At 40.3% G+C, this 19,092-nt stretch overlaps 3 protein-coding genes across 3 annotated transcripts; all 3 read left to right on the top strand.

The window, feature by feature from the left end:
- Positions 1-1,304: 1,304 nt before the first annotated feature.
- LOC306970588 (extracellular calcium-sensing receptor-like) lies at positions 1,305-4,711 on the top strand (the record flags this gene model as incomplete). The annotated part of the gene is made up of 9 exons (XM_079566585.1): positions 1,305-1,364; positions 2,185-2,364; positions 2,425-2,610; positions 2,683-3,123; positions 3,202-3,411; positions 3,474-3,597; positions 3,674-3,867; positions 3,936-4,217; positions 4,289-4,711. The coding sequence occupies 9 exons, from the start codon at positions 1,305-1,307 to the stop codon at positions 4,709-4,711; spliced, it is 2,100 nt and encodes a 699-aa protein (XP_079422711.1).
- Positions 4,712-8,721: 4,010 nt separating this feature from the next.
- Positions 8,722-12,101, top strand: LOC306961994 (extracellular calcium-sensing receptor-like; the record flags this gene model as incomplete). The annotated part of the gene is made up of 10 exons (XM_079554987.1): positions 8,722-8,770; positions 9,303-9,394; positions 9,461-9,640; positions 9,701-9,886; positions 9,959-10,399; positions 10,478-10,687; positions 10,783-10,906; positions 11,063-11,256; positions 11,323-11,604; positions 11,679-12,101. The coding sequence occupies 10 exons, from the start codon at positions 8,722-8,724 to the stop codon at positions 12,099-12,101; spliced, it is 2,181 nt and encodes a 726-aa protein (XP_079411113.1).
- A 3,122-nt stretch (positions 12,102-15,223) lies between these two features.
- On the top strand, positions 15,224-18,607 carry LOC306961903 (extracellular calcium-sensing receptor-like; the record flags this gene model as incomplete). The annotated part of the gene is made up of 9 exons (XM_079554860.1): positions 15,224-15,283; positions 16,032-16,211; positions 16,275-16,460; positions 16,532-16,972; positions 17,050-17,259; positions 17,355-17,478; positions 17,570-17,763; positions 17,831-18,112; positions 18,185-18,607. The coding sequence occupies 9 exons, from the start codon at positions 15,224-15,226 to the stop codon at positions 18,605-18,607; spliced, it is 2,100 nt and encodes a 699-aa protein (XP_079410986.1).
- Positions 18,608-19,092: the final 485 nt, after the last annotated feature.

Below are 19,092 nucleotides of genomic sequence, written 5' to 3'. Positions count from 1 at the left end.
GCGTACATTGGTGTATGCATGACAAAGTGAGTGGGTGACTGTTTCCTTACAGCGCTTTGGGCTTATTTTTTATTTATTGGTTTATTTGGTCGGGACAGTGCATGTTAATGAACATACATGGGTCTCATGCATGTAAACAAGCCACACCGGATTGTAGCCTTGGGCTAATTTCCATCCTTCGTCCCCCTTGATAAAGGTAGAAAAGCGCATTATAAGTTGAGTCCATTTACCATTTTACTACCATATAGGAAAATTAATATGAGCTGCGACAAGTTACTCAAATAAAAAAAAGAAACAATTTGATGAATTTGGATGAAAAACACATACCTTGGTAAAAATAATTGGTCCTATAACATTTTTTTATTAATACATTTTATTTAAAAAAATAATATTTAAACATTTGAACAAAAGAAATATTAAAAGTAAATTAAAAATAAAACAAAGCAAGAAAAAAAAAAAAAAAAGGGAAGCTCAGGCCCACTCGCTCATTCTTCATTCATACATTTGCTAGTTTAAATTTGCCGAAGTGCTCCAAAAACGAAGTGCTGATGAAAATCAACTACATTCTCTTTTAGTTCAAATTAGATTTTTTTCCAATTGCACATATTTCATAACATCATGTGACAAATTAATGTAGTTGTAAATTCCAATTTAGTGGGATCAGTTCTCTCAACAGCACTGAGACAAATTTAATAACCGTTTTCTGCTTGTTAAAAAGATTAGCCTTTACTGGGGGCACTCCAAAAAGTGCAAACACAAATATCAGACATCAATTTAAAAATGTCAGTCTCGTTTATGTTTGGACAGTTCCATAAAGTGTGCCAGTGAAGCCTGTTCTTGGCCGCACCGATCACAAACTGTTCATCCCATGGAACATTGTGGAAAGCCGTACTTTGGAAAGCTATAGAATAGCTAATGAACACTAAAAATTCAAGTAGAGTTTGAAGGTCTAATAAACAACTTCAAAGGAGGAATACACATTTGTGTAGCTTGTGGATTGTCAAATCAGAGTGTTGTTTGTGTCTGTCATCTGATTTGCATATTTATGACCTCACATTAGTATTATTAATGCCGACAAGTGAGCAATGATTACATCCACTACAGTTTCACAGAGGAGCTTTTATAGTTTAGCTTTTTTTTAAAATAAGATGTTGGATTGTGTCTTTTCTGTGCTGTGGTTTTGCTGTGCTCTCACATTTGGGCTGTGGGGTCTGGGGATGGGATTGCAGGATTCGGAAACAGTGCGCTGCTGGATTTGGGAAACCAACCGCAATCTGCCTCTGTCACAGGACGGAGATATAGTCATGGGTGGAAGCTTCAGTCTCCATTACAAAACTTCAGCTATTGATAATGTCTATGAGCAAGTACCACAATACAATTGTACAGGGTAAATTACCACTACTTGGCAATTTTGATCATTTAGGATTTGCTCATCTCAATTTTTTCCTGTTTTTCTGTTTCAGAAGTTTAGTACTATATCAATTACAGAATGTTTATGCAATGATCTACGCTGTGGAGGAAATTAATCGTAATAATAGGCTGCTGCCCGGTCTAAAAGTGGGTTATCAAATTTTTGATGATTGTCTCAGGGCGTCTTGGGCTCTTCAAGATGTTCTGTCTTTTGTTGGAGGAGAAGCAACAAGCTGCACATTTGTGAACAAATCTGCTACTTTCAAATTCAACAAACAAGGTAATAAAAAGAAAGTTCTTTATTGTGTAAAGTGATTTGAGACCAATATAGTAACAAAAAACATTGACAGCCGATAATGTAATAGATGTGACAAGTGTGACTTTAATCTAAATACATGTGAAAAAAAAATGAAACTTTTTATTGGATTTTTACATTTCTTGAGCTATTTAGTTTTTGGAGGTTATTTTCTTTGTCGCTTATGAATTAGCCAAAGTTACAACATGGAAATATATTTTTTTAATTACTAGACTTAATGATCTCACCACATTGATTTTGCAACGCAAAAATGCAATAATGGAAGCTTGAATTTTTTTCTTCCCACAGTTAAAAGTTTTATTCCCATTGTTATTGGAAGTGCAACATCAGGTGGAAGCAAGATGCTGTCATCAATCCTGGGACCTTTGTCTGTGCCAGTAGTAAGTGAAGTATAACTATCTCATGAAGCGCTATGAGCTTATTATACATTGGAAATGATGTGTATAATGCTCTTTTAGATCAGCTTTTGGGCAAGTTGCCCCTGCCTCAGTGACAGACGACTGTATCCGAACTTCTTCAGGACAATCCCAAGTGATACATATCAAGCTCGCACCCTGGCCCAGCTAGCCATACGTTTTAAGTGGACTTGGATCGGAGCTGTGGTGTTACAAGATGATTATGGACTTGGAGCAGTAAAGGTGTGTAGTTTTATATAATACTAATACATACAAGACTTATGTACACAATTCATTTTTTAGGTGTTTCAGAAAGAAACTGAGGGTTTTGTGTGTTTGGCCTTTCTGAGAACTGTCAGAGGAGAGAATATAGTAACAGACGCCAGAGAAGCTGCTCTCACCATTCAGGCTTCAACTGCTAAAGTTATTATGATCATTTCCAGGCCCACAGTCGTCAGGGAACTGTTTGTGCAGCTCGACAGACTCAATGTAAGGAATAATTAATTAAATAAAATATAAAAGATTATGTAATTAAAGTCTGCTGGCATGACCGTGCTACAGGTGACTGATAGACAGTTTCTGGCCACTGAGGCCTGGAGCACTAGTGGTGATCTCCTCCAACATCCGGCCACTTCCAGAGTCGCCCGTGGTGTTTTTGGTGTGGCCATTCGAAGTTCCAATATCGATGGATTTGAAGCATACATCAGAGGTTTACATCCATCTCAGCGTCCAGACAATGAGTTCTTAAGAGAGTACTGGGAAAAAGAGTTTGGCTGTGCTCCTGTGTCTTCATCCTCCACTTCTCTTCCTCCCTGCAATGGGACAGAGTCACTGTATGGGGTGTACAGTCACTTCACTGACATGTCCCAGTTAAGGGTCACATATAATGTATATCTAGCAGTTTATGCAGCAGCTCATGCCCTCCACAGCCTTTTGTCCTGCCCCAACACTGACACCTCTACATCCAGCTGCTCCTCTCCTCACCAGGTCACGCCAGCACAGGTAGGTCAAGATGCACTTTGTGGTGAAAATACTGACTGAATATAAACATGTTTTTCACTTGGTGTATTTTGCATTCAGCTTCTTGAGCACTTGAGCAGAGTGAACTTCACAACACCTCAGGGCGAGAGGTTTTATTTCCAAGGAGGGGATATTCCAGCTAAGTATGACCTGGTCAACTGGCAGAAGAGTCCTGAAGGGTCACTCAGACTTTCACTCATTGGGAAAGTGGATGGCTTTGACATTGATCTGAATGAAACAGGAATTCAATGGAGCACAGGCTCAAGCCAGGTGATCAATACATAATGTTGCATCAACAATATTTTCAAAGTTTCTAACTTTGGTACACATAGGTGCCTGTTGCTGTTTGCAGTGTAAGCTGTGCTCCAGGGACACGGAAGGCAAGGGAAAAAGGAAAACCATCCTGCTGTTTTGATTGTATCACATGTGCAAGTGGAGAAATAAGCAACAAAACAGGTACATTTCCTTCTTTCTTCTATTTACTCATTTTGTACCAACTGTTTATCTGGTTATATTTCCGTTTTATGGAAAGATTCTTTAAATTGTCAGCGTTGTCCTCCTGAATACTGGTCAAATGCAAAAGGAACGGCCTGCATCCCTCGACAGCAGGACTTTCTGTCCTTTAATGAAACTCTGGGCATCACTCTGACTACAGTGGCTGTGTTTGGAGCTGTAATGACCACAGCAGTATTTGTAGTTTTCCTTTACTATCGACAAACACCCATGGTACATTTACAGTCAATATCACTTTTATGACTTGGTATGAGTAAATAAAAATCTTTCCCTCTTAACAGGTTCGAGCAAACAACTCAGAGCTGAGCTTCCTGCTCCTTGTGTCCCTGAAGCTGTGCTTCTTGTGCTCGCTGGTGTTCATTGGTCGACCATCGGTCTGGTCCTGTCATTTCCAACAGGCAGCGTTTGGCGTCAGTTTTGTTCTTTCTATTTCTTGTCTGCAAGTCAAAACAATGGTTGTTCTCGCAGCTTTCCGCTCTGCACGACCCGGTGCTGGGATGTTTGTTAAATGGTTTAGTCCAAGAAAACAGAGGGGCAGTGTGTGCCTGCTCACCAGTATGCAGGTGAAAAATGTTCCTACTTTTTGGTTTTGATTTAACTTTCAAACCAAAACTAAAACACACTTTTTTAACAGATCATCATCTGTGTTGTGTGGCTGAGTGTCAGTCCTCCAGAGCCTCACCTGGACCTGGGTGTCCAGGGGTCAAAGGTGACTGTGGAGTGTGCCATGGAGTCAGTGCTGGGCTTCTCTCTGGTCCTGGGATACATCGGCCTGCTGGCCTGCACTTGTCTCCTCTTGGCTTTTCTGGCTCGAAAACTCCCCGACAACTTCAATGAGGCCAAACTCATCACTTTCAGCATGTTGATCTTCTGTGCAGTTTGGGTGGCCTTTGTCCCTGCCTATGTCAGCTCTCCAGGAAAATACTCAGTGGCAGTAGAAATCTTTGCCATTTTGGCCTCCAGTTATGGCTTATTGTTTTGCATATTTGCCCCAAAATGTTTTGTAATACTTTTGAGGCCTGAAAGAAATACTAAGAAACATCTCATGGCTCGATAACAAACTATAAAAAAAAATAAACGAATACAATCGTATTCTCATCAAGTACATGAGCACATTTTGCATATTGAACAGCAGCAGTTTGCCGTGAAAGTTATGGTCATTGTCACACAGTGATCAGGCAGGATCAATATGTTAGCATCCTGCCCGTTCGTCTCGTACTCGTTGTCCCGGACAGTGGAGACACAAACCTAAACTTTCACGGCAAACTGCTGCTGTTTAATGGCAGGTGGCATCGGGTGCGAGGACCAAAACGTGCGTCTGGGCAGACACCCAACGAGCGTGGTAAGACCAATCACTACACTCCTCAAGATAGCGCGCATTTATAACTTGAAATAGCGCTGCGAATGATCTGCAGTCACACAGGCTGTCACTGATCTTAAAAGCCCACAAAAGTCAGAAAAACATTATTAGCAGAGGGTCCATGAAGGGCATAGAGGGATGTGTGCACTAAAAAGGGAGGGAGGGGCCAACAGGATTGATATGCACTCCGCACTATTGGCTTCAACTGTATGAGCCCTATTAGCCTGTGTCTGTCTATAGCAAAGTTATTCCTAAAGTATGTCTAAGGAAATGAGCCCAGATTTCCTGGTTTCACTCCTCTGTCAGTGGGACTGAGTGGACTATACCGAGTTTTATACTGTGGATGAATTAAGGTTACTATAAAATTATGCCCATAGTTATTAGTTATTCTCTTTGGATGATATTAGTCTATAATCTTATTGAAACTGCTCAGAGTAAAAGCACTGTTTGGGACCAAAATGGGTTGATTCAATATTTTTGTGCATCAGTCTCTTTAAGTAAAGGGTATCACTCTCCAGGTGCTAAAATTACCCCAGAATGCAGGGAACTGCTTGTATTTGGCTCGAAGTGTCCCCCCCCAGACCTCCCCATATATTCTGTCACAGAGAAACATAACATTATTTTGGAATCTTGACCTCTCCAATGTTGAGATGAACGCTACGCCCTTGGACTCACCGCTGTACCAGCGTGAGTCTTGATTTTCCAGGCTAAGATTTAAATAGACCTTTGTAACTTTGTTCAATCTGCTAATCAAAGGGTGCCTAATAAAAATAAAACAATGTTATGAAAAATAAATTACATGAAAGAGAACTTCTCAATTCATCTTTGTACACAACTAATAGCAAGTCCCTATAGTGATGGTATTCACATTGTAGTAGGCAACAGATATTTTTTCCCCATACATGTACAGTGCCTCTCGAAAGTACTGATACACCTTGAACTTTTGAACATTTTGTCATGTTTACAACCATAAACATAAAGATTTTATTTTGAATTTTTTAATGAAAGTTCACACACAAGAAACAGACAACTGTGAATTTACCAAATTTTGAACATCTCATGAAGCACTGTTCAATCCATCATTTTGGATGAAATGGAAAGAGTATAGCACCAGTGGAAACTTGCCAAGAACTGGTCGTCCACCTAAAATAACAGACCCAACAAGGAGAGCACTGGTAAGAAATGCAACCAAGTGCCCCAAGATAGCTCTGGAGGAGCTGTGAAGTCCTGCCGCTGAGCTGGGGGAAACTGTACATGGGACAACTATAAGTCGTACTCTACACAAATCTGGCCTTCATGGACGAGTGGCAAGAAGAAAGCCATTATAGAAAGGAGGCCATAAGAAATCCCGTTTGAAGTTTGCTAGAAGTCATATGGAGGACACAGCTCCATGTGGAAGAAGGAGCTTTGGTCAGATGAGACAAAAATTGAAATTTTTGGCCCAAATTACCAAATGTTATGTACAGAGCAAATCTAACACTGCTCATCGTCCTGAGTGCACCATCCCCAGTGTCAAACATGGTGGGGGGAGCATCATGCTGTGGGGCTGCTTTTCCTCAGCAGGGACTGGGGAGATTGTAAGAATAGTTGTGAAGATGGATGGAGTCAAATACAGGGACATTTTGGAGGAAAACCTGCTGGAGTCAGCAAGAGAATTGAGGCTGGGGCGGAGATTCACCTTCCATCAGGACAATGACCCTAAACACAAAGATAAATCTACAAGGGAATGGTTTATATATACAAAAATAAATGTTAATGTGTTAGAAAAGTCCTGACCTAAATCCTATTGAAAATCTGTGGAAAGACCTGAAAACTGCTATTCACAAACACTCTCCTTCTAATGTGACAGAGCTTGAGTTGTTCTGTAAAGGGGAATGGGCTAAAACGTCAGTGTTTAGATGAGCAAATCTTGTAGAGTCAGACCCCAAAAGACTTCCTGCTGTTATTGCAGTAAAAGGGGGTTCCAAAAAGTATTCATGCATGCTGTATGAATAGTGGAATACATGCACGCCCCACTTTTCGGTTTTCTATTTTTTGAAAAACAACAGAATCATGTATCATTTTGCTTTCACTTCACAGTTGTCTGTGTGAACTTTCAGTAAAAAATTCAAAAGACATTTTTGACAAAATGTGCAAAAGTTCAAGGCGTATTAGTACTTTCGAGAGGCACTGTATGAATGCCAATTGCATCAGATAGATACATTTTGAAAAGAACAACAAACAATTAAAAATGTTGTGCGTTACTAGCATGTGCACATAGTAAAAGGCTGAAAATGTATGTACATTTTTGGGTAAAACAATTCATGAAGAAGAAAAGGACTTGCACTTGAACATCTCGTAAAACATCACCTAGGCTATATGAGGTCTGTTTCCATAATGGGAACAATTTAGGCTGAAATGTATATTGATTGACCAGGCACTCAGCATCGAGTCAGCTCTGTGACCACAGGGCTACAGGGACTAACGATTATGGGCTGGAGAGCTGTGAACTGTAGGTATAGTTCAATATGACCGGGCTGTTGAAGAATGACCTTGGGACTGCTCTCTGATCTGACCAGCCCAAAAGTCGCCGGGCCACTGGAAAATGTCCCAGTGCTCCCAATGTAAAGTCCAGCCCTGCTCATTTTTATTACAGACCGTGACAAGTGTGCCGACTGTTTACCTGTTATATCCAAACGAAACTAGAGAAACTCCTGTATTACTATATTTGTTTTATTTCATTTGATTTTATTTGTACTTGCCTGATACCTGTTTATTCTTATTGCCAGTCTATGCTTCATAACATAGACATAGTCATAGACATTTCAGCTTCTTCCTCTAATGTTTTGCTCATAGCATGCCAATATAAATGGCACCGGGTTGGCAAATACCAGTATGTTGTGACGTCATGTGGGAACTATGTATAAGGTGCACAAGTCCAAGCTGACTGCAGTGAACATGAAAAGGGAAAATCACAGAAATTCTCAACAAACACAGGAAATTGGAGTAAGAGTGCATGTTTTTTCTATTGTTCATGCAATTAGTAAATCTTCTGGTGAAGGTTCCATGTCATATTAATTTCAAATTGATGAATTGTGACAAAGTAGCTAATGAACAATAAAAAATCAAATGGTGTAATTCACTTTGAATGAATATGAAGGTCTAATAAACAACTTAAAGGGAGGAATACTCATTTGTGTAGCTTGTGGATCGTCAAATCAGAGTGTTGTTTGTGTCGTGTCGGTCATCTGATTTACATATTCATGACCTCACATTAGTATTATAAATTCCGACAAGTGAGCAATGAGCGATGCATCCGGTACAGTTTCACAGAGGAGCTTTTTTGGTTTCCTTTTTTTTTTTTTTTTTAAAGATGTTGGATTGTATCTCTTCTGTGCTGTGGTTTTGCTGTGCTCTCACATTTGGGCTGTGGGGTCTGGGGATGGGATTGCAGGATTCGGAAACAGTGCGCTGCTGGATTTGGGAAACCAACCGCAATCTGCCTCTGTCACAGGACGGAGATATAGTCATGGGTGGAAGCTTCAGTCTCCATTACAAAACTTCAGCTATTGATAATGTCTATGAGCAAGTACCACAATACAATTGTACAGGGTAAATTACCATTACTTGGCAATTTTGATCATTTAGGATTTGCTCATCTCAATTTTAACATTTTTTTTTTCTCTTTTAGAAGTTTACAACTATCTCAATTACAGAATGTTTATGCAATGATCTACGCTGTGGAGGAAATTAATCATAATAATAGGCTGCTGCCCGGTCTAAAAGTGGGTTATCAAATTTTTGATGATTGTCTCAGGTCCTCTTGGGCTCTTCAAGATGTTCTGTCTTTTGTTGGAGGAAAAGCAACAAGCTGCACATTTGTGAACAAATCTGCTACTTTCAAATTCAACAAACAAGGTGATAAAAATAAAGTTCTTTATTGCGTAAAGTGATTTGAGACAAATAGTAACAAAACACATTGACAGCCAATAATAATAATAATAATAATAATAATAATAATAATAATAATAATAATAATAATAATAATAATAATAGTGTAATGTAATAGATGTGACAAGTGTGACTTAAACTAAACATGTATTAAAATGAAACTTTAAATTGGATTTTTACATTTCCGGAGCCATTTAGTTTTTGGAGGATATTTTTTTTTGTCGCTTATAAATTAGCCAGTTACAACATGAAACAATATTTTTTTAATTACTAGACTTTATGATCACCACATTGATTTAGCAACGCAAACATGCTATTATAATGCAATAATGGAAGCTTGAATTTATTTTCCTGACAGTTCAAAGTTTTAATCCCATTATTATTGGAAGTGCATCATCAGATACAAGTAAGATGCTGTCATCAATCCTTGGACCTTTGTCTGTGCCATTAGTAAGTGAAGTATCACTATGTCATTATGAGCTTGCATTGGAAATGATGTATATAATGCTCTTTTAGATCAGCTATTGGGCAAGTTGCCCCTGCCTCAGTGACAGACGACTGTATCCTAACTTCTTCAGGACAATCCCAAGTGATACATATCAAGCTCGCACCCTGGCCCAGCTAGCCATACGTTTTAAGTGGACTTGGATCGGAGCTGTGGTGATGCAAAATGATTATGGGCTTGGAGCAGTAAAGGTGTGTAGTTTGACATAATACTAATACATACAAGACTTATGGACACCATTATTGTTTTAGCTGTTTCAGAAAGAGACTGAGGGTTTTGTGTGCTTGGCTTTTCTGAGAACTGTCAGAGGAGAAAATATAGTAACAGACGCCAGAGAAGCTGCTCTCACCATTCAGGCTTCAACCGCTAAAGTCATTATTGTCTTTGTCTGGTCCAATGTCGTCAGGGAACTTTTTGTGCAACTAGACAAACTCAATGTAAGAAATAATTAATCAAATAAAATATACAAGATTATGTAATTAAAGTCTGCTGGCATGACTGTGCGACAGGTGACTGATAGACAGTTTCTGGCCAGTGAGGTCTGGAGTTCCAGTGGTGATCTCCTCCGACATCCAGCCACTTCTAGAGTCGCTCGTGGTGTTTTTGGTGTGGCCATTCGAAGTTCCAATATCGATGGATTTGAAGCCTACATCAGAGGTTTACATCCATCTCAGCGTCCAGACAATGAGTTCTTAAGAGAGTACTGGGAAAAAGAGTTTGGCTGTGCTCCTGGGTCTTCATCCTCCGCTTCTCTTCCTCCCTGCAATGGGACAGAGTCACTGTATGGGGTGCACAGTCACTTCACTGACATGTCCCAGTTAAGGGTCACATATAATGTATATCTAGCAGTTTATGCAGCAGCTCATGCCCTCCACAGCCTTTTGTCCTGCCCCAACACTGACACCTCTACATCCAGCTGCTCCTCTCCTCACCAGGTCACACTTGCACAGGTAGGTCAAGATGCACTTTGTGGTGAAAATACTGACTGAATATAAACATGTTTTTCACTTGGTGTATTTTGCATTCAGCTTCTTAAGCACTTGAGCAGAGTGAACTTCACAACACCTCAGGGCGAGAGGTTTTATTTCCAAGGAGGGGATATTCCAGCTAAGTATGACCTGGTCAACTGGCAGAAGAGTCCTGAAGGGTCACTCAGACTTTCACTCATTGGGAAAGTGGATGGCTTTGACATTGATCTGAATGAAACAGGAATTCAGTGGAGCACAGGCTCAAGCCAGGTTATCAATACATAATGCTGCATCAACAATATTTTCTATTTTGTTTTGCTTTGTCAGTCATTTATGTCTAAAGTTTATAACTTTGGTACACATAGGTGCCTGTTGCTGTTTGCAGTGTAAGCTGTGCTCCAGGGACACGGAAGGCAAGGAAAAAAGGAAAACCATCCTGCTGTTTTGATTGTATCACATGTGCAAGTGGAGAAATAAGCAACAAAACAGGTACATTTCCTTCTTAAGTAAGTAAGTAAGTAAGTAAACTTTATTTGTATAGCACTTTTCACAGACACAAAGTCACAAAGTGCTTCACAGAAAAAACTTCTATTTACTCATTTTGTACCAACTGTTGATCTGGTTATATTTCCTTTTTATGGAAAGATTCTTTAAATTGTCAGCGTTGTCCTCCTGAATACTGGTCAAATGCAAAAGGAACGGCCTGCATCCCTCGACAGCAGGACTTTCTGTCCTTTAATGAAACTCTGGGCATCACTCTGACTACAGTGGCTGTGTTTGGAGCTCTGGTGACCACGGCAGTCTTTGTAGTTTTCCTTTACTACCAACAAACACCCATGGTACTATTACAGTCAATAACACTTTTATGACTTGATATGAGTAAATATAAATCTTCCTTTTTACAGGTTCGAGCAAACAACTCAGAGCTGAGCTTCCTGCTCCTTGTGTCCCTGAAGCTGTGCTTCTTGTGCTCGCTGGTGTTCATTGGTCGACCATCGGTCTGGTCCTGTCGTTTCCAACAGGCAGCGTTTGGCATCAGTTTTGTTCTTTCTATTTCTTGTCTGCAAGTCAAAACAATGGTTGTTCTCGCAGCTTTCCGCTCTGCACGACCCGGTGCTGGGATGTTTGTTAAATGGTTTAGTCCAAGAAAACAGAGGGGCAGTGTGTGCCTGCTCACCAGTATGCAGGTGAAAAATGTTCCTACATTTTGGTTTTGCTTTAACTTTCAAACCAAAACTAAAACACCATTTTTTTTTAACAGATCATAATCTGTGTTGTGTGGCTGAGTGTCAGTCCTCCAGAGCCTCACCTGGACCTGGGTGTCCAGGGGTCAAAGGTGACTGTGGAGTGTGCCATGGAGTCAGTGCTGGGCTTCTCTCTGGTCCTGGGATACATCGGCCTGCTGGCCTGCACTTGTCTCCTCTTGGCTTTTCTGGCTCGAAAACTCCCCGACAACTTCAATGAGGCCAAACTCATCACTTTCAGCATGTTGATCTTCTGTGCAGTTTGGGTGGCCTTTGTCCCTGCCTATGTCAGCTCTCCAGGAAAATACTCAGTGGCAGTAGAAATCTTTGCCATTTTGGCCTCCAGTTATGGCTTATTGCTTTGTATATTTGCCCCAAAATGTTTTGTAATACTTTTGAGGCCTGAAAGAAACACTAAGAAACACCTGATGGCTAGATAACAAACTATACAATATAAACAAATACAATTGAATTGTCATCAAGTACATGAGCTAGATTTACATAGCCTGGCATCCAGAATGACACCCCTCTGTATATTATATACACGGTGGACATCAGTCTGGGCAGGGAGCTCGCTGTTGCTCCTTCTGCCAAACTCCCACTCCAGCCTCCACCATCTTGCCTGCTCCGAAAAACCACAACCTCTGTTCTGCCCAACCAGCCATCAACCAGCTTTGTTATAATAAATCTTGTACTTACCTTCTCTCCGTCTACTATTTGGGTCTGCCAAGCATAGGTTGTAACAGGAACATTGATTTAACAAAACTATACGGATTTGTAGGCATTTAAAAAAAAATCTGCATTAATGCCAGTTGGAACTCCATTTAATTAAATTAACGATGAATTTAATTAATTTGAAACGCCACACGGACACTCAGGTTTGCTGTTATTTTTTATTACCGCGATTTTGACCGGATGTGAGCAACAGATTTCTCCAGGCGTAAAGAGCTGTTTATTAAAATATAATGAAGTAATAAAAATGATGAAACTCACAAGTTACCAGTTATCAGCATACATAAGACAGTACTGAGTAAATTACATCTGTCAACACATTATTAGATACAATACGCACCTGACACAAAGTGCTCTGAGCATGAGGGAGTTTCTTTCCTGTTAATAACCTCCGTCGTTCAGACAAAAGCTTAGTCTTCTCACGTTCATGAAGTCTAATGACGGGTATGCTGTAAAATACAAATTTAACTGAACCTCCGGCACAATTTGAACATCCATTGACCCGGCAAGAGATGACCATTTTCACTTTTTACATAGAAATTAACACGTTTCAGCTTCTTCTTCTAATGCTTTGCTCACAGCATGCCAATACAAATGGCGCCGGGTCGGCAGATACTCATATGTTGTGACGTCATGTGGGAACTGTGTATAAGGTGCACAAGTCCAACATGAAAAGAGAAAATCACAGAAATTCTCAACAAACACAGGAAATTGGAGTAAGTGTGCAGGGCTTTTCTATTGTTCATGCAGTAAGTAAATCAACTAGTAAAAGTTCCATGTAATATTAATTTCAAATTGACGAATTGTGACAAAGTACCGTATTTTCCGGACTATAAGTTGTTCCGGAGTATAAGACGCACCAGCCATATAATGCCTAATGGGAAAAAAACAACAGGCTGAATAGGCGTACGGTTTGCTAACATGACACATTACACAACGAACTAAATAGGTGTCTGTTATGTTAACGTCACATTAACAGTTCAGATATAACTAAAGCATAAGGAACATACCACTGCACCGTTGACAAACCTCTTCCACCAGCATGTTTTTCAAGCTCTCATTTGCAAAGTCGTTCCTCTAAATGTGGCCAGCTAGTTTTAAGCCCGTGATTAGCTTTGGCTCCTTCCGAAACCATCAAATTGCGAAGAGCTCTTACGCCAAACCGGATGTGTGTCAGCGTCCGCCATGGCAAGTTGCTTCCGAATTGGTAAGTCAGTTAGGAAGTAGTTAGGAAAAGGAGCCTTGATGCTAACTATCATGGCCACTTTAGCATAGGGACCTCTGATGCTAACTAACCAGTGATTAGGAGCTATGTGCCATCCCACAAGCCACTGCGCCAAACCCCCCACCCCCCTCGCCCCCACCCTCGAGTGATTCATGCGCAACCACTGTTGATTGACAGGAGCACATTTAATAATAAAAATAATAATAATTTAAAAATAAGATTGTGCACAAGCCAAACTTTATAAAAGTGATAAATCCATGTTGTCGTCCCCACAGCTCAGTCACATGTCAGTGTTAAAGAGTAAACTCAGGAAACAGATTAAATGCTTTTGTTTTCATTTAGTAGAAACTTAAGCCACATGGATCATTTGCATAATGTAGCTTTATGAAACAGCTGTTGAAATAAAATAACACTAAAGGGAAATGTATGGATCATTTGGATTTATTGTTCTCCTTAAATGTCTTTGTTTGGACACTATGTTGTTGTTGGACACTGTACAGTAGGGGGCGACATGCACTTTTGTTTGGCCTGCACTCCACCAATAACTAAAGAAGTAGAAAAAAAAAACTGCTGGTGATGTCACTTCCCTTTCCCCTGTTTAAGAATGGACGGATTGTGCAAATACGAGCGATCGCGATGTCGTCACATCCGTTGGCCGTGGTAGGCATTTTACATTTTCATATTTGATAAACATTTTGTTAAAATCCTATAATCAGCAAAAACAATGTCCATAAACAGGGCATTGCTTCTCTTGCGTTGTAACAGATCTATCATTTTATAAAACCGAGTTAGAGGCCTGTATGCATCAGCTGCCTACCAAACATCCGGCGAAAATTGCGGAAGTAAACAATAACAGCGATCGCTCGTATTCTGCTGAAGGTCTAGTTCACTAACTGCATAGAGGTTTAACAGTCGACCCCATGAAAGGTTAAGGAGTTAGTTGCTAGTGTTAGTGCTCAGAGGCTACAATTTGACGGTTTCAGACGCAGCCTTTGTTTTGTTTTCTTCTAAAAGTAACCTCCACTTCTCGCTCACTCCTAACTTTCTTTCTAATGCTTGACTAGCCTGCAGTGCCCTCCAGTGGCAAAATTATATAATTGAATAAAAAAAAAAAAATCCACATATTAGTCGCTCCGGAGTATAAGACTCTGCCAAACTATGAAAAAAAGTGCGACTTATAGTCCGGAAAATACGGTAACTAATGAGCACTAAAAATTCAAATGGTGTAATTCACTTTGAATGAATATGAAGGTCTAATAAACAACTTCAAGGGAGGAATACACATTTGTGTAGCTTGTGGATCGTCAAATCAGAGTGTTCGTGTCTGTCATCTGATTTGCATATTCATGACCTCACATTAGTATTATAAATGCCGACAAGTGAGCAATAAGCTATGCATCCGCTAGTTTCACAGAGGAGCTTTTTTAGTTTAGCTTTTTTTTAAATAAGATGTTGGATTGTATCTCTTCAGTGCTGTGGTTTTGCTGTGCTCTCACATTTGGGCTGTGGGGTCTGGGGATGGGATTGCAGGATTCGGAAACAGTGCGCTGCTGGATTTGGGAAACCAACCGCAATCTGCCTCTGTCACAGGACGGAGATATAGTCATGGGTGGAAGCTTCAATCTCCATGAGAAAACTTCAGCTATTGATGATGTCTATGAGCAAGTACCACAAAACAGTTGTACAGGGTAAATTACCATACTTGGCAATTTTGATCATTTAGGATTTGCTCATCTCAATTTTAACTTTTTTTTTTTCTCTTTTATGTTTAGAAGTTTACAACTATATCAATTACAGAATGTTTATGCAATGATCTTCGCTGTGGAGGAAATTAATCATAATAATAGGCTGCTGCCCGGTCTAAAAGTGGGTTATCAAATTTTTGATGATTGTCTCAGGGCCTCTTGGGCTCTTAAAGCTGTTCTGTCTTTTGTTGGAGGAAAAGCAACAAGCTGCACATTTGTGAACAAATCTGCTACTATCAAATTCAACAAACAAGGTGATAAAAAGAAAGTTCTTTATTGTGTAAAGTGATTTGAGACAAATATAGTAACCAATAACATTGACAGCCAATAATGTAATAGATATGACAAGTGTGACTTAAACTAAACACATCTTAACATTTCCTGAGCCTTTTATTTTTTAGAGGTTATTCTCTTTGTTGCTTCTAAATTAGCCAAAGTTAGAACATGAAGTAATATTTTCGTAATTACTAGACTTTATGATCACAAATGTATTTTTCCCACAGATAAAAGTTTTTATCCCATTATGATCGGAGGTGCATCATCAGGTGCAAGTAAGACGCTGTCATCAATCCTGGGACCGTTGTCTGTGCCAGTAGTAAGTGAAGTATCACTATGTAATGAAGAGCTATGACCTTACATTGGAAATAATTTGTATAATGCTCTTTTAGATTAGCTTTTGGGCAAGTTGCCCCTGCCTCAGTGACAGACGACTGTATCCTAACTTCTTCAGGACAATCCCAAGTGATATATATCAAGCTCGCACCCTGGCCCAGCTAGCCATACGTTTTAAGTGGACTTGGATCGGAGCTGTGGTGATGCAAAATGATTATGGGCTTGGAGCAGTAAAGGTGTGTAGTTTTATATAATACTAATACATACAAGACTTATGTACGCAATTCATTTTTTTTTAGGTGTTTAAGAAAGAAACTGAGGGTTTTGTGTGTTTGGCTTTTCTGAGAACTGTCAGAGGAGAGAATATAGTAACAGACGCCAGAGAAGCTGCTCTCACCATTCAGGCCTCAACTGCTAAAGTCATTATTGTCTTTGCCTGGTCCCATATCGTCAGAGAACTGTTTGTGCAACTAGACAAACTCAATGTAAGAAATAATTAATTAAATAAAATATAAAGATTATGTAATTAAAGTCTGCTGGTATGACCGTGCGACAGGTGACTGATAGACAGTTTCTGGCCAGTGAGGCTTGGAGCACTAGTGGTGATCTCCTCCAACATCCGGCCACTTCCAGAGTCGCTCGTGGTGTTTTTGGTGTGGCCATTCGAAGTTCCAATATCGATGGATTTGAAGCCTACATCAGAGGTTTACACCCATCTCAGCGTCCAGACAATGAGTTCTTAAGAGAGTACTGGGAAAAAGAGTTTGGCTGTGCTCCTGTGTCTTCATCCTCCACTTCTCTTCCTCCCTGCAATGGGACAGAGTCACTGTATGGGGTGCAGAGTCACTTCACTGACATGTCCCAGTTAAGGGTCACATATAATGTATATCTTGCAGTTTATGCAGCAGCTCATGCCCTCCACAGCCTTTTGTCCTGCCCCAACACTGACACCTCTACATCCAGCTGCTCCTCTCCTCACCAGGTCACACCAGCACAGGTGGGTCAAGATGCACTTTGTGGTGAAAATACTGACTGAATATAAACATGTTTTTCACATGTGTATTTTGCATTCAGCTTCTTAAGCACTTGAGCAGAGTGAACTTCACAACACCTCAGGGCGAGAGGTTTTATTTCCAAGGAGGGGAAATTCCAGCTAAGTACGACCTGGTCAACTGGCAGATGAGTCCTGAAGGGTCCCTCAGACTTTCACTCATTGGGAAAGTGGATGGCTTTGACATTGATCTGAATGAAACAGGAATTCAGTGGAACACAGGCTCAAGCCAGGTTATCAATACATAATGTTGCATCAACAATATATTCTATTTTGTTTTGCTTTGTCAGTCATTTATGTCTAAAGTTTATAACTTTGGTACACATAGGTGCCTGTTGCTGTTTGCAGTGTAAGCTGTGCTCCAGGGACACGGAAGGCAAGGGAAAAAGGAAAACCATCCTGCTGTTTTGATTGTATCACATGTGCAAGTGGAGAAATAAGCAACACAACAGGTACATTTCCTTCTTTCTTCTTTATGTTACTGATCTATTTACTCTTTTTGTACCAACTGTTGATCTGGTTATATTTCCTTTCTATGGAAAGATTCTTTAAATTGTCAGCGTTGTCCTCCTGAATACTGGTCAAATGCAAAAGGAACGGCCTGTATCCCTCGACAGCAGGACTTTCTGTCCTTTGGTGAAACTCTGGGCATCACTCTGACTACAGTGGCTGTGTTTGGAGCTGTAGTGACCACGGCAGTATTTGCAGTTTTCCTTTACTACCAACAAACACCCATGGTACTATTACAGTCAATAACACTTTTATGACTTGATATGAATAAATAAAAATCTTCCCTTTTTACAGGTTCGAGCAAACAACTCAGAGCTGAGCTTCCTGCTCCTTGTGTCCCTGAAGCTGTGCTTCTTGTGCTCGCTGGTGTTCATTGGTCGACCATCGGTCTGGTCCTGTCGTTTCCAACAGGCAGCGTTTGGCATCAGTTTTGTTCTTTCTATTTCTTGTCTGCAAGTCAAAACAATGGTTGTTCTCGCAGCTTTCCGCTCTGCACGACCCGGTGCTGGGATGTTTGTTAAATGGTTTAGTCCAAGAAAACAGAGGGGCAGTGTGTGCCTGCTCACCAGTATGCAGGTGAAAAATGTTCTTACTATTTGGCTTTGCTTTAACTTTAAAAACACAACTAACACACCATTTTTTTTTTAGATCATCATCTGTGTTGTGTGGCTGAGTGTCAGTCCTCCAGAGCCTCACCTGGACCTGGGTGTCCAGGGGTCAAAGGTGACTCTGGAGTGTGCCATGGAGTCAGTGCTGGGCTTCTCTCTGGTCCTGGGATACATCGGCCTGCTGGCCTGCACTTGTCTCCTCTTGGCTTTTCTGGCTCGAAAACTCCCCGACAACTTCAATGAGGCCAAACTCATCACTTTCAGCATGTTGATCTTCTGTGCAGTTTGGGTGGCCTTTGTCCCTGCCTATGTCAGCTCTCCAGGGAAATACTCAGTAGCAGTAGAAATCTTTGCCATTTTGGCCTCCAGTTATGGCTTATTGTTTTGTGTATTTGCCCCAAAATGTTTTGTAATACTTTTGAGGCCTGAAAAAAATACTAAGAAACACCTAATGGCTAGATAAAAACTATAAAATATAAACAAATACAATCTAAGTACATGAGCATCTGCATATTGCTTACTAGATTTACATAGCATGGCATCCAGAATGATACCCCTCTGTATATTTTATACATGGTGGATATCAGTCTGGGCAGGGAGCTCCCTGTTGCTCCTTCTGCCAAACTGAAACGGATCAGTGCAATCAGAATCATTTATTTGCGGTCACAAACACTCTCCTTCTAATTTGACAGAGCTTGAGTGGTTTTGTAAAAAAAATGTCAGTCTATAGATGTGCATATTGTGAAGAGTCATACCCCAAAAGACTTGCTGCTGTTATTGCAGCAAAAGGGGGTTCCACAAAGTATTAATTCATGCTGTATGAATACTTGTGCATGTCTGACTTTTCGGTTTTCTATATTTTTGAAAAAAAATAAAAAAATAAAAAAAAACAGAATAATTTTGCTTTTGCTTCACAGTTGTCTGTTACTTATGGAAGCCCGTTTCCGC

The sequence above is a fragment of the Gobius niger genome (assembly GCF_951799975.1).
Source record: "Gobius niger genome assembly, chromosome: 1".
NCBI lineage: Eukaryota > Metazoa > Chordata > Actinopteri > Gobiiformes > Gobiidae > Gobius > Gobius niger.
The sequence above is the reverse complement of the archived record's forward strand: the minus strand, read 5'-3'. Positions and strand labels throughout refer to the sequence as shown.